At 41.5% G+C, this 14,363-nt stretch overlaps 1 protein-coding gene across 1 annotated transcript in view; it reads left to right on the top strand.

The window, feature by feature from the left end:
- The window catches only part of MANBA (mannosidase beta), a 115,151-nt gene extending 103,896 nt beyond the window's left edge, over positions 1 to 11,255 (top strand). Inside the window, exons 14-17 of the mRNA XM_077882147.1 lie at positions 1,100 to 1,244; positions 5,004 to 5,146; positions 6,073 to 6,330; positions 8,779 to 11,255. Of these exons, the coding sequence (XP_077738273.1) occupies positions 1,100 to 1,244; positions 5,004 to 5,146; positions 6,073 to 6,330; positions 8,779 to 9,003 (771 nt within the window). The 3' untranslated portion in view covers positions 9,004 to 11,255. The remainder of the gene's footprint in view (positions 1 to 1,099; positions 1,245 to 5,003; positions 5,147 to 6,072; positions 6,331 to 8,778) is intronic.
- The last annotated feature ends 3,108 nt before the right edge of the window (positions 11,256 to 14,363 follow it).

Here is a 14,363-nt window from a genome sequence, read left to right as displayed (position 1 = left end):
GCTAAGAAGGAGAGGTGAGCAATGTTAGGAGTATGGATAGCAGGGGAAAGAGGCCTAGCTGAGGAGTGATGACTGGCCTCAAAAAAGAGGAAAGAGAAAAAGAGGGCAGAAGCTGGCAGCCAGAGGGGACCCATGTGGTGAGCAGAGAATGCAGAAGAGCTGAAAGGCCAAGGTGGCGTGAGCATGGAGAGCCAGAAGCAATGGACTGGAGGCCAGTGAGATGCAGGGGTCAGACCTGGGAAGGTCTTGGTGGTGAGCTTGAGCCCTGCGTTGGGCTTTGTGCTCAGTGTGGAGTCTGCTTGAGAATCTGTCCCTCTGCCTCTCCCCCCGGCTCACACTCTCTAAAATAAAATAAATAAAATCTTCACACACAAAAAAAAGTGTATGATAACAGCAGCAATGAAAGAATGAGTTTTCAATGATGTTGCCAATAATTAAGAGTCCTTCAAAAAAAAAAAAAAAAAAGAGTCCTGCATGAACTTCTTTACTGCCTCTTCAATAGGAACTAAATTCACTTGTCTCATTGCTCCAATTTAACATCTGTTCTGCTATAATGGAGGAATTACATTCATAAGAATTTTTACGTTATCTAAAGTCATAAGAACAATTGCTTGAATAAAAAAAAAGGGGTTAGGGATTGGACAGTATCACACGCATAATGTTACTTTCCCTGTAGAATTTTTTCTAATAAAACTTTTTTCCTTAGTAGCTATGAATACATTTTTAAAACCCATCACTATGAAAAAAAAATTAGTGTTAGACTATATGTGTCATTTACTCTGGAATAAAAGTGTTTTCCATCATTGCCTACAGTATCATTAGCAAGGTACCTTTTATACCGTCCTGTTTCCTCCATCACCCAGTGTTACGATAAACGAAACACTAAGACTCCCAAACAAATCAGCCGTTGTAGACAACACTCTTGTCATGCTGAGGGTCTAGTTCCAGTTCTAGTATAATAATGGTAGCTGTAACGCTAATCAGGTTCTCTAATTTATCCAACCTGCTTTAAGAAACACCAAAAGCCTGCAGTTTTCTCAGATCCAGACACTAAGGTCAAACCGTAACACCTGTGCTTCAATGTTTTCCCCTGAATCAGGTGATGCAGGCCCAGTGTGTCAAAGTAGAGACTGAATTCTATCGGCGCAGCCGCAGTGAGATAGTGCGTGGGCAAGGATACACCATGGGCGCCCTTTATTGGCAGCTGAATGACATCTGGCAGGCTCCTTCCTGGGCTTCTCTAGGTAAGTGTTGCAGCATTCTTTGTGCGCATGTGAGAGAGAAAGCAATTCCCCAGCAGAGAGGCACTGAGAACGCTGGGAGCCTGAGGGGTCAGATTAATCCGAGCGGGGTTCACAGGGGTCCTCCTGCAGCCTGTGAACTGGGGCCCGGCCACCCCGCCCACCTGCCTGGTTTCCCCAGGAGCCTTAGAGGCAGCTTAGTTTGAGTTCTGGGCTGTGCAAAGTCATAAAAGCAGGCTAATGAAGAGGGTTGATTCATGCATGTAGATCTCAGCCATGTGTCTTATAATTATTGCTGAACATTTCTAATTTAATTAGGAAGACTTTCCAGGCAAAAGAAGCATTCATTTAAGCCTCTCTTCCTCTATTTAGAAGAATTCAACCAAGTGGAAGGCTGGCCCCGCTGACTGTTAATAAATATGTCCTTTCCCTTTAGGTCCAGAAGGTCATCTTTATTTTTGCCCTGTTTATCTCTTGAGGGGGAAAGGTAGTGGAGTCAGAAATCTACGTAGGAAGGGTTATCAGTTGCAGCAGTTCAGTTGGCAGTAGGAAGATGACTGGCATGGTGCCTGCAGTGCGAATTATTCTATTTTAATATTTTTTTAAATTAAGGAGTAATAGTCTTTGACATTCACTAGCGGTGATTTGAAGCAAAGGTCAGTTAATGTTAACAAGAATTTTGACTCAAAAGTGAGGCAAAGCCATAAAGTGAAAAAGCCCCTTTGCTGAGTGAGGCTCTCAAACTAGCTGTGGACACAAATCCAAAGGAGTCCGTTACCCGTGTGCTTGGGTCAGTGTGCCGAATCACCTCTTGCAGTAAATTGGAGTTTTGATCAAGTTTCTCTGACCAAACTCTTTATTGACAGCAACCAGATGAAAGAATATTGAATGAGAATCAGGGGTAGACTGGGGGGAGTAGGCTTTCTGGGATGCTTAAAACTGGACAAAGAGATACCATTAAGAAACATTGGACCCTAACCCTGCCATCTTGTATGTGGATGAGGTCGTGGAAGCAGAGTTTGGTTTGACAACTGGGAGAGCCCAGTCTTTGTAAATCTTTCCTTAATTGACTGTACTGAGATGATTTTAATGAATCCTTTAGAAAGGGTGAGTAAACCCAAGTATAGGAGTATGATGGCAGAGCAAGCATTCATTGTCTAAAGTCTCGCAGGACAGTGTCTCTGTGGAGAGGGTCACCATCTTCTTGTAGCTGTTACAAGAAACAGGTGCCAGGGAGAAGGTGTGACAAGGTATGTTATGTCTGCTCCTGCTCTGGGCGGCCGCATAGCCTCTGTTTGATTCTACTTCGTTGGTTCAATGAATCTGGTGCTTATAGTGTATGCAGGTGGGGTGGGGAAGGTATGTGTCACCTCTTCTCCTCTGAAATGGTGCTGCTTGGAATCTATAGATTCTTATATATTTCTTTTTAAAAAATTGGTCTCATTTTTAGTTAGAATTTTACAAATACAGAAATCCACCTGGACATTTTATTTTGCTTGGCTCATAAACTCGGACAGTTACAGAGCTAGTGGAAAAGCCAGAAATCACATAGCATTTTTAGAGCTGATTATGCAGGGTATTTTTTTTTTTTATTGGTGTTCAATTTACCAACATACAGAATAACCCCCAGTTATGCAGGGTATTATATTGACATCTATACTTTGTCACTGATTAGTAACTAGTATGTGTATCAGTGAGACCTTGTGCTTCAATTGCTGTTCTCCTATATTCTATGTGTGGCCGTGAAGCTGGAGCCGTGCATGTGAAATCTCTTCTCCTGTAATGGGTATCACACGTGAGTGTATATAGTGTATATAAGTTACCTCAGGTCTGAGCCATCTTCCATTTATGGGAAAACTTTCCAAATACAGTTGATGCTTGAACAACATGAGATTGAACTGTGCAGGTCCACTAATATGCAGATTTTTAGGGTAAATATAGTACAGTACTGCAAATGCATTTTGTCTTCCTTCTGACTTTCATAATATTTTCTTTAGCTTTGTTGTAAGAATACAATATAGAATACATATAACAGACAAAATATGTGTTAATTGACTATTTCTGTTATCTGTAAGGCTTGATCAACAGTAAGATATTAGTAGTTAAGTTTTGGGGGAGTCAAAAGTTTCTTGTGGGTTTTTGACTGCACGGAGGTTGGTACCCCAATCCCATTTTCAAGGTCAGTTTTATAAGTTCTAGTTCATTTTATAGATCTAATATGAAAGGCCTCTCCAATAGTAAGGGTTGCAGTTGAAATTTTGGAAAGCCTGAAGAAATTGGTTCTATCTGAACTTCAAACCACATTTGTCCATCTCGACAGCTTGCACTGTGAATTCTGGACATGATACTCCCTCCACACCACACCTCCTCACCCTCCTCCTCCTCCTCCCTACCATCTCTCTGGAAGTTGTTCCGTGATGCAGTACTTTGTGGGAAAGATCTTTTTGAAATAGAGGCATGTTAACATATTTTTTGGTTTGTGTGTTTAGCATACTAGACATGCCAACAGGGCACAGAATTCAGAGGTTCTTCAAAGCTTCTAATTGTATCTGAGCAACTGTCATTAATTGTCATCTCTTTGGATGTGCTCCTCCAGGCTGACTTGCCAATAGTATTTGTGACAATAGTTGTTTTATTTCACTCAGAGGCTTTTGTGCTCATGAAAAAGGAAGGAAAGTTTGAGTGCTAATTAATGCTTTCTGTTACTTTTTTAATTGTTTTATTTTTCCAAGTGTGTTGTTTGTTTTTTTCAGATGTACCATACAGTAATTAGACATTTCTATACAAGATGCTCACCATAAGTGTAGTTACCATCTATCACCATACAAAGTTATTATAATATTACTATGTTCTTTTCAACTTATTTTTTGTATTTTTAAAAGATTTATTTATTATTTCATTTTTAAAAAGATTTTTGTTTATTCATGAGACAGAGAGAGAGCGGCAGAGACCTAGGCAGAGGGAGAAGTAGGCTCCCTGTGGGGAGACCAATCCAGGACTCGATCCCAGGATGTCAGGATTATGCCCTGAGCCAAAGGCAGACACTCAGCCACTGAGCCACCCAGGCATCCCTAAAAGACTTTATTTATCTGAGGAAGAGAGGGAGTGTGTGTGAACGAGGGGGGGGGGGGGACAGTGAGACAGAGAGAGAAAGGGGAGAATCTCCAGCAGTCTCTGCACTGAGCTGAGACATGGGGCTTGATCTCACAACCCTGAGATCATGACCTGGGCTGAAGTCGAGACAGATGTTTAACCGACTGAGCCCCCTGGGCACCCCCTCCCTGTAACTCTTATAAATGAATACTTATAATATTATTTATACAATTGTGATATTTTCTTACAGTTACAAATATATGTAATACTTTTACTGCCCTGCAACTGATTTCCCTCTTCATCTGCATGTAGTAGATGCAAGTGTATTGGTATATTAGCTCTTGGAAGCCGAATTATGCATGAGAAAGTGCTGCCTAGGAGTCAAGTTTGGGCTCAGAGTACGGCCTGTGGCACGTTTGATTTAACTGCTTGAGCCTCTCCTTCCTCTTTGCGAAATGGGTGTTAATGCTGACCTCACCCAGATGTGAGCGTGCCATGAGGTAATGTCCCAAATGCCCCCGAAGCCTCAGTGAACATGGGTTCCTGCTCCTGTTGACTCTCTCTGCTTGCTCAGTCCCTAGAATCATGACAAGTCAGACATAGCTGGCCCATGGGCAAGATGCCCCTGATGACTTGACCCTACCCATCTCTTAACTTGCCTATTTTTAGAGTACGGAGGAAAGTGGAAGATGCTTCATTACTTTGCTCGGCATTTCTTCGCCCCACTGCTGCCAGTGGGTTTTGAGGATCAAGACCTGTTTTTCATCTATGGTGTGTCAGACCTGAGCTCTGACTGTAAGGCGAAGCTCACTGTAAGTTGCTTGGAGGATTTTTCTCTCTAAGGCAGAGGGAGAGGTGTTTTTGGTTTTTTTTTTGTTTTGTTTTGTTTTGTTTTATTCTGTAGTTATTTGGTTGTGTTTCTTTTGGGAAAAAGAAAAGATAAATTAATTTGTATTGAAGTATTTCTAGTGCCTGTGGCAGAAAACAGGCTGTCCTTGGACTCAGAATACTTGTATATTCAGGGTAAAACTCTACTATTAAAAAAAATTAAAAATAAAGAAAACTCTGCCATTTATCCTCTGACCTTAAGGTGCAATGCCTGGTGACTTGTTTTCCTCATCTGTGAATATCATATCTTCATTCATCATCCTAACTTAAAGGGTTTCAATGGGTAGTGAATAAAATAATGAGAGGAAAGCAAATGATGATAAACTGTAAAGTGCCACTAAGAATATAAGGTTACATAATCACAAGAAGCTAGAAATGCCCTAAACTTGACAGAAAGAAATCCTTAAAAAATGGTTTGTTAAAGTGAAAATCTGTAAAAGCATTCAGAATGTCTATGGAAAAAATACACCTGTATTTAAAATAATGCAAGGCAAGAAAAGAGGGTTGAAACTCAGAGAGTCTCAGGCTACAGTTCGGGGGACACTGCAAATAGGTCACGGTTATGGAATAAGGACAGTGCACCAGGTCCTGCGTCTTCCATGGATTACTTTATTTTGTTCTCAAAACAGCCTGTGAAGTTAGTGCTGTTATTATTCTCATTTTACATGGAAGAAGGGAGCCTTTGAGAAGTTGAGTAACTTGGTCCATTACAAAACTAGTACTAAGTGGGGCTGGGGTTAAACCCACGGTTCAGTCTCTTAACTAGTTCTGCTCTTCTTTCACCTGTTATTCTCTTTTAAAAAAATAGTAACCAAGAATGTTTGCTTTTGCTCTGTCTTGTTTCTCCCAGGTGAGAATCCACACGTGGAGTTCCCTGGACCCCTTGTGCTCCTCTGAGACGAAGTATTTTGTCATGAAAGCAGGGAAAGCTGTTCTCCTCTATGAGGAGTTTGTGCCTATATTGTTGGAGAATTGTGGGAATTGTACACGCCGGAGCTGTGTGGTTTCCTTTTACCTTTCAACTGACAGCCAACTTTCGAGCCCAACCAACTATCACTTCCTGTCCTCACTGAGTGAGACCGTGGGGCTCCACAAGGCGCACATCACTGTAAGTGATTAAATCACTGTAAGTACTGGTGGGCTTGGGGTCACAGTGGCCCCTGCCAAGCTGTCCTGCTCCTGGGGCAGGTACATGACATCCTGCATTTTGCAGGATTTTTCCTTGGTGCCGAGTTTACCTAGGATCTGGGGAATATTAGTCTCTTCCCTCTAGAAGCAAAGCCCAAATGACTTTTTTTCTAATTCAGTGTTTGTCAAAGTTTAGGGTTCCTGCCCCTCTTGCTGTCCCTTGACCCCTGCACAGTGGGCTGGAGGAGAGCAGGAAGAGGCAGCAGGAGTCATCATCCTGGATTGCTCCTGCACCGCATTCCAGGCTTTGCTCTCCCTGCCCCCCGCCCCACCCTCGGGCTTTACTGCTTCATCCCTGAAGTATCATGTGCTGCATTGACAAGTGACCAAATCTGTGTAGAGAGTGGAGCAGCGTGCTGCGTGCTGCGGCCAGGAAACCCCAGCAGAAGCACTCTGAGTTTTTAAGTATAGTCTATGAATTTTTAAAAATTTCCCTCTACTCTCTTTGACTTATCGCTTCAAAGTAGCTTAATCACCAAACCTATAATTGCCAAGAAAAAAACTGGGATGACCAGGGTGTGTTGTTACAAACATAGTGCGGCTGGAGAATTTGCAATCTGTCTAGTTGATTGAAAACCTTTCCTAGCCTTTTCCGTATACATGGTGATTGAATGTATTCTCTAGAAAGTTTTATTCTCTATTTTTAGGGAAGGTTAAATTTGTTTTATACCTGAACTTCACTGAGAATGCTTAAGTGAGAGAGGTTTTTTCGGCATTGACTTCGAAATAATCATATTAAAACTCAGTTCTTGAAATGAAAACATCTCTCTCTAATTTATAGTAAAGTATTCACAGACTGAGATGTAAGTCATCTGTAACAACTGATGGGTAACAGCTATGAAGGGAATGTCATACATTTACACAGCTTCTTTCCAGAAAAACAAGAACAACAAAACCAAAAAAGTGTATATAGCAGCAGATAAATTTAGATAGATTTAGGATTTAGGATTTTAAAATCTTTTTCTGTTTCCTAAACCAGACCTTCATTACCTTGGGGCAAATAGGTGTGGGAGAGAAGTGGGACTTGTTCCTTCCTCCTACCTCATTTGGATTTCAATGAGACTTGCCCTTCCTAAAGTGATATAATAATAGTGATAATAGTTCACATTTATTGCAGGCTTAACATAGGCCAGGCACTTAGGTGTGCTATCCCTGTAGGATGCCAGGAAGTTGTTTACCATATCTCCCTGAAGCCAGGGTACAAGCTTGAGCCCAGGCTCTGCGGTCATATATAGATAGGAGACTTCAGGTCCGAAGAAGGCAGTAAGAGGAACCAGGCACCAGTGTCCCTTCTGGCTTTGACCTTGAGCAACAGTAGCTGAGGTCTCCCTGGCAGCCTGGCAGGCTGGATGTGAATTGCACGCCTGTGACTGCTTTAGGGTCTTCACCGAACAGCTGGGCAGCATGATTTGGGAGTTTAACATCTAGCTTCAGACCCGAATCTCTGAAACTCCGAGAGATACCTAATAATACATTTTGTTAAATTCTTTTTCTGTCTCCTCCAATGTTCAGTTTCTTGTGTATGACTCAGAATCTTGCATGAGGTGTAAGGCCAGAATTACATAGAGTAGAAGTTGCGCCTTGAAATTTGTTATGCCACACATCACGTCCAACATCAGACCTATGGTGTGGCATGCCTGCACGTTTGAGGGTTCACGTTTCATGTCAAAGGCACAGCTTTAAATACCAGATCACTCTCAGCTGCATGCTCACACTGAGAGAACCTGACAACCCCTACCCTCTGGGGCACAGCCCAACCTTTAGCATGTGCTAATTGGCTAGCTAATGACAGGGTTTAAATTGCACTTTCCTTTGCTGATATGGTATGGGATTCACACGCGTTAGAAGTGCTAACAATGTGATTTTATGGTGCTATGCAATCAGAGAGAAAAAGCTCTAACAGAGCTTTTGTAAATGCCTGGCAGGTGGCTGTCTTGATTGCTGGATCTTTCCAGAAGATAAGCTCCATGGTTGTGCTCCACAGCTAGCTCCACATTATACCCTGAGAAAGTCATTGAAACTTCCCAGCGCTTAGGCCAAAATGTTCCTGTCTTGATCCCCTGAGAAAAACTCTAACAGATATAAAGCTTTGAGTGTCTTGTGAAATATTCTCCTTAATAACTGGAGGCTACATATTTCTACACGTGGTTGGAGATTACAATTTGGTAATTTCCCACAGCCTTAAATAAATTTCCACGTATTCTTTAGTATCTGACACAGTGCATGGAATATAGGACTTTGGCAGCTGCAGAGCCAAAGCTCTTGGAGATGCGCTCCTTGTTGGCTCACATAAATGTCCTGATCGGCACTGTGCACAGAATAGATAGGTCTTGTCTCATCGTCCACTTAATTTATCTTTTTCTTTCAGGCTGTCATCTCTCAGCAAGGTAACACATTTGCTTTTGATCTGGAAACCTCTGCTGTCGCTCCCTTTGTTTGGTTAGATGTAGGAAGCATCCCTGGGAGATTCAGTGACAATGGTTTCCTCATGACTGAAAGGACGCGGACTGTATTATTTTACCCTTGGCAGCCCACCAGCAAGAGTGAATTAGAGCAATCTTTTCGTGTGACTTCCCTGATGGATATTTACTGAGGGATTACAGGTTGTATTTTCAGCGGACACTGGAATAAAGCATTTCTAAGGCACTGGCTGGAGCTGAAGACAACCAGAGAGAAGATGAAGCAGCTAGGAGATGTGTCTGCCTGCTACCACATGCCGGATTCATCTCTCTGTGAAGAGTTTGTACGGCGTGTTCTGTCAGTGAAGGTTGTTCTTCACTCTGTGCCAGGACTGCGATTTTAGCCCTCCCCCTACACCTCCAGTGCCACATGACCCAGTTATAACCCAAACACCTCTTCCTACCCAGAAAAGGAAGTCCACACGTTGTCTTGTCAGGAAATCATAGGAACATGACAGTTGCAGTGTCTGTGGAGCCAAATTTGGAAGGTTGTGAGGTCATGTAGGTTTCTTACAGTTAGCTTTGAAAAATAGTGAATTATCAAAATGAGGCTGCTTTGTTGTTATTCTCTGAGGAAATGGAGATTCAGCTGTCACAATAGATAGGGATTTCTGGGTAGTAGTTGTATTGGTTGTTCTTGGAAAGTTTGAGGCATTGATTGCTGCCATTTGATTACTCTCTTGGGTAGGATTCTTTTTTCATTTGTGGGTTTTGTTATAAAATATTGTTTTGACTGGGATGCCTGGGTGGCCCAGTCAGTTAAGCATCCCACTGTTGGTTTCAGCTCAGGTCATGATCTCAGGGTCATGAGATTGAGCCCTGAGTCAGGTTCTGCACTGGGTATGGACCCTGCCTAGGATTCTCACCCTCTGCCCCTCCCCACACTTCTCTCTCTCTCAAAAACAAATACTGTTTTGGCATTAACAGCTTCTTTTTTCAAAGGCCATTTAGAGTGATTCTCCTTTGAAAAATAAGCTCACATTGAAATGGACATCACTGTGGTCACCCTTGGGTGTCCTAACATTGTCACCCATAATTATGTGTGGGTTATAGATGGGGCAAAATCCAATGAACTTTCCAATTCAAAACAAAGGCTGTGATTTATATTTGATTAGATTTATATTTGTTAACCCTGGCAGCAAAGTTGTACTTTTTTTAGCTTGGGTTTAAATCATTTTTACTAATATTGATTATAAATTGCTATAAAATTGTTTTATTGAGCATGATCGTTTATAAATTGCTTTCATAATGAAGCAAATGGAGCAAAATGTTAATGGGTGGAGGATATGTAAAAATTCTTTTGTACTGCTCTTGCAACCTTCCCATAAATTTGAAACTGTATCAAAATTTAAAAGTTATATAAATTGCATTGACAACATGGTATTTCATCTGTGGCTTATTTAATCACTCCATAAACATTCAACTGTGTCCAATACTGTGCTGGGCATTAACTTCCCTTTAGCTCTGGCCAACTTTTTATTCTATTTGATAAACTGGGAGAATTTGAAGAATCTGGATTAAGGTATTTGATGGGTTTTCTCTGGGAAGAATCATGGAATTGGTTATGGAATGGAATGGCAATGAGAGTTTGGCTTTAAAATCAAGACTAATTAGATATAGATTTGGTTTTAAACCTGAGAAGGTTTAGGCCACGGTTCAGTGACTAAAAAGAAAATAAATGCATGCAATCCAGGCCTCTCCTTCAATATATGAGTTTCCTCAGTTATTTCAATATATAAAAAACAGTCTTTTGAAAACCTAGGACTTGGGGATACAACTCAGAAGATTCTTAGTTGATAAATACACAATTTTCTTGTCAATGTTGAAATCCTGTCTCCATTAAACTAGAGAATTTTCTAGGCCAGGCACCCTGTGAGGTGGGCTTTGAAATCGATGGACCAAAATTTATATCACAATTCTGCCCTTTCTAGCTCTTAAGTTACTTAGCTTCTGTGTTCGGTTTTCTTATGGTGAAACGGGATTAAGTACACTCCCCTTGTAAGTTTGTTTTGAAGAATAAATTTGAAATTGAGCTAGGGGGCTAGGCCCAGAGCTGGCACATAGTAAGGACTCTGTGAATGCATGCATCATCCTGGGGGGTGACCCTCTTGTCCTAGGAAGGGCTGGGCTTCTAGCCACACTGACATGGATTGGAATCCAGGTTGTGAGGCTGATTGGTTATTGTGAGCTTGGGTGACTGCTTAAACTGGAGTTTTTCTCATCTGTAAAATGGAGATAATTCTAACCTTCAAAGTAATTGTGAGGACTAAACTGGAACAAAATAAGTGCTATTTAATTGGTGGTTGTAACTTGTTTAACATCATAATCATTATTTCCCAATTAATACATGAGGCAGGAGTAAAAATAAAGGAAATTTAAAGGCAAATGTCTTCTGGACTTTTTTTTTTTTTAAAGTAGGCTCCATGCCCAGTGGATCCCAGTGCAGTACTTGAACTTACCACCCTAAGATCAAGACCTGAGCTGATATCAAGAGTCAGTCACTTAACCAACTAAGCCACCCACGTGCCCCTCCAGATATATTTTTAAGAGGCGAGAAAGATATCAGAAAATTTGTAAAGGAAGAATAAATTAATGAACAGACATAAATATGTGCTGACAATAACTGATTCAAGGAGAACAATGTGCTGTATACACATTATTTCCATAAGACAATGGTAGCATTGTCTTCCACAGCTCATGAGTGGCACTGTGTTTAGTCATCACTACCATTTAAATAGATTTTATTTTGCCATACATACTGGGTTAGAGTCTGATGTATTTACTCTTGGCTTTGGACTTCCGAGAAGACTTTTCTGCTAGTAGTTATGCAAACATTAACAGAGAGAATGGAAAGAGAAGGATGGGGTCCTTCTGCCATGCTGGATGCAAAGCACATTCCAGAGAGTGTGAGATGAAGAGAGGTCAGTTCACAGGATTCCATCTTCTCATTTGAGAACCAAGAGGACAATAAAAATGGTAATTTTCTCATTCACATTCACTGTAACTCTTCTTATTTTTTTTTTCTTACTTGACTTTTCATTGTGAGAGGTTTTCAAACCATGGGAAGTCACTTAGAAAATAAAAAGGAAGATTGTTTTCTCTGTTGGAATGAAAGTGAACTGGAACACAGTAGAAATAAAGCTGACTTTCCCATGCATTCCCAAAGTGACAGGGACCTGAGACAGAAGGAAGAGTTTCTTGGGCTCTCACACATGAAATTTATTCCCCAACTTGGTAAGATTTAGGGAGAAAAACAAGTAGACATTTCTTGTGCATGAAATTCAAAGCATTTCAAAATAAGCCCTGTGAATGCAATCTTATCAATTCATTAAGCACATAGAATCAGAAGGGGCATGCAGGGGGGTATTTAGTAATAGCCTGAAGTGAATGGAGAGATTCTTGTTTTCTAAGAGACTTAACAGAAAGCATCAACCACAGTGATAGTGTATAAGACCCTAAAAGCACAGAGAAAAACCAGTATTAAGGCACGTCTATGTTCTGACTCTAGACTGTTTAACTTGAGAATTTACTTGTTAATTTACTAAGGATTTATTGAGGGCACCCTGAGCAGCGGGCACTGTCCTTGTCACTGGGGGTATCGCGATGATAAAAGGCAGACAAGTGTTCTCACTACTGTCCATTGTGGGGGTGTTGTCAAAAACCAACCTCTGTACTTCAGGGCCAAAGTATAACTCAAAGACAGAATTTGGGATAAAGAGGAACAATAGCTTTACTGCTTTGTGGGGCTCAAGAGACTGCAGCAGGCTATGGCCTTCAAAAACTGAGCCCTCCCACCACCACTGCCACCCCCAGGTAGGGCCTGGGGAGTTTATAGGGAAGTACAGGATCTGGCTGGTTTCAACAGGAACTGAATAGGCTGCCAGCCTCCTTCATCCTGTTAGTCCTTTTCAGGGTGGTCCTGGGTTCCAGAAATAAAAGGCTAAGAAGGGAAAAGGGGAGGTTTGTGGAAGAAAGGACACAGGTTATTTTTATTTAAAGATTTTATTAATTAGTTAATTATTTATAGCAAGCGAGCAAGAGGGAGGGGCAGAGGATGAGAGAGAGAGAGAGAATCTCAAGCTGACCCCATGCTGACATAGAGTCTGAGGGAGGAGTAGTGTGATACCACCACACCGAGATCATGACCCAAGTCAACATCAGGAGTTGGATGCCCGGGGCACCTGGGTGGCTCAGTGGTTGAGCATCTGCCTTTGGCTCAGGTTGTGATCCCGGGGTTCTGGGATTGAGTTCCACATGGAGCTCCCCATGGGGAGCCTGCTTCTCCCTCTGCCTCTCTTGTGTCTCTCATGAATAAATAAATAAAATCTTAAAAAAAATAACATGATAAAAAACAAATGAAAAAAAATGTTTTTCAATTGAGAAAAGAGTCTTAAAAGATCCTTGCTGTAGTTAATGCAGAAGAAACAAAAAGCACAAGACCAGGTAGTTAGTGAGGCTGGACTCTGAACTTGTGATTGTTAAGCTGAGGCTGGGCAACCTGCCAAGATTTGTCTTTGAGCCCTTGAGTAGAGGCCAAATCTGGAATGGGCTCTGCAAAAATAAAGGGACTGCATCACTGTGTCAGGCTTTATCACTATCTCTCCTTATATCTTAGACACAGGTTACTGAATCCTGCCATGAAAAAAATATTGGCAACAATAATGCAGCTTAATCCCTTAGCTCGGGTCTCAGCCTTCACAAAGGTTTTATTGAGCAACAACTTGTGGCACGTTATGCACATAGTACAAAGTACAGTGCTGTACAAATGATATCAGCAACATTAAGTGACCCAGAAATCCTGGGAAATGGGATGTTAGGTTCATGGAAATTTCTGGTTGAGTACTAGTAATCATTTCCTGGCTTATCATCCACGTGAGAACAATCCTCTTGTTCTTACTCTGTTACTATTACTCATTAGGGCTTTTGTAAAATTTACCTGATCCTGAGAGTCAGTTCACATATTCCCAATGGTTGAGGCAGACGTAATGGGCCAGGCCATTTTACAGCCATATCCCCTTCTTCTCTGCTAATAAAGGCAACTTTGTGTCCAGCCCCAGGGACTGAATTGTAGTTGGTTATACTAATTTTATTCTCTGCCAATGATTGGTCTAGGGTGAAGCATGTGACTCAATTCTGGTGAATGAAACACAAGTTGACCCTTGATGTGGAGTTTGGGGTGGGAAGGTTTTCCTGCCTGACAAGAAAGAGATCTGAGGAAGAACTCTGCTGTTGGGTGCAGTTGAGAAGTTGCTGTGTGAGGACTCGATGCTTGGAGCTGTTACAGCCTTTTTGTGAGCTTGAGGACACATTGTTAACACCAGGGGATGTCAGAGATGTTAAACTGCTGAGCTAACCCTGCAGTCTTCTAACACTGGTCTGCTTATGAAAAATAAGACCCTATTTGTTTAATCCAGTTGTAGTCAGGTATTCGGATTTTATAGCCCAAAACATCCTAATTGATTATAGCGGCTAAGGGTGTGGGTTTGAAATCAGA

This window comes from Canis aureus, chromosome 33 (genome assembly GCF_053574225.1).
Source record: "Canis aureus isolate CA01 chromosome 33, VMU_Caureus_v.1.0, whole genome shotgun sequence".
NCBI lineage: Eukaryota > Metazoa > Chordata > Mammalia > Carnivora > Canidae > Canis > Canis aureus.
The sequence above is the reverse complement of the archived record's forward strand: the minus strand, read 5'-3'. Positions and strand labels throughout refer to the sequence as shown.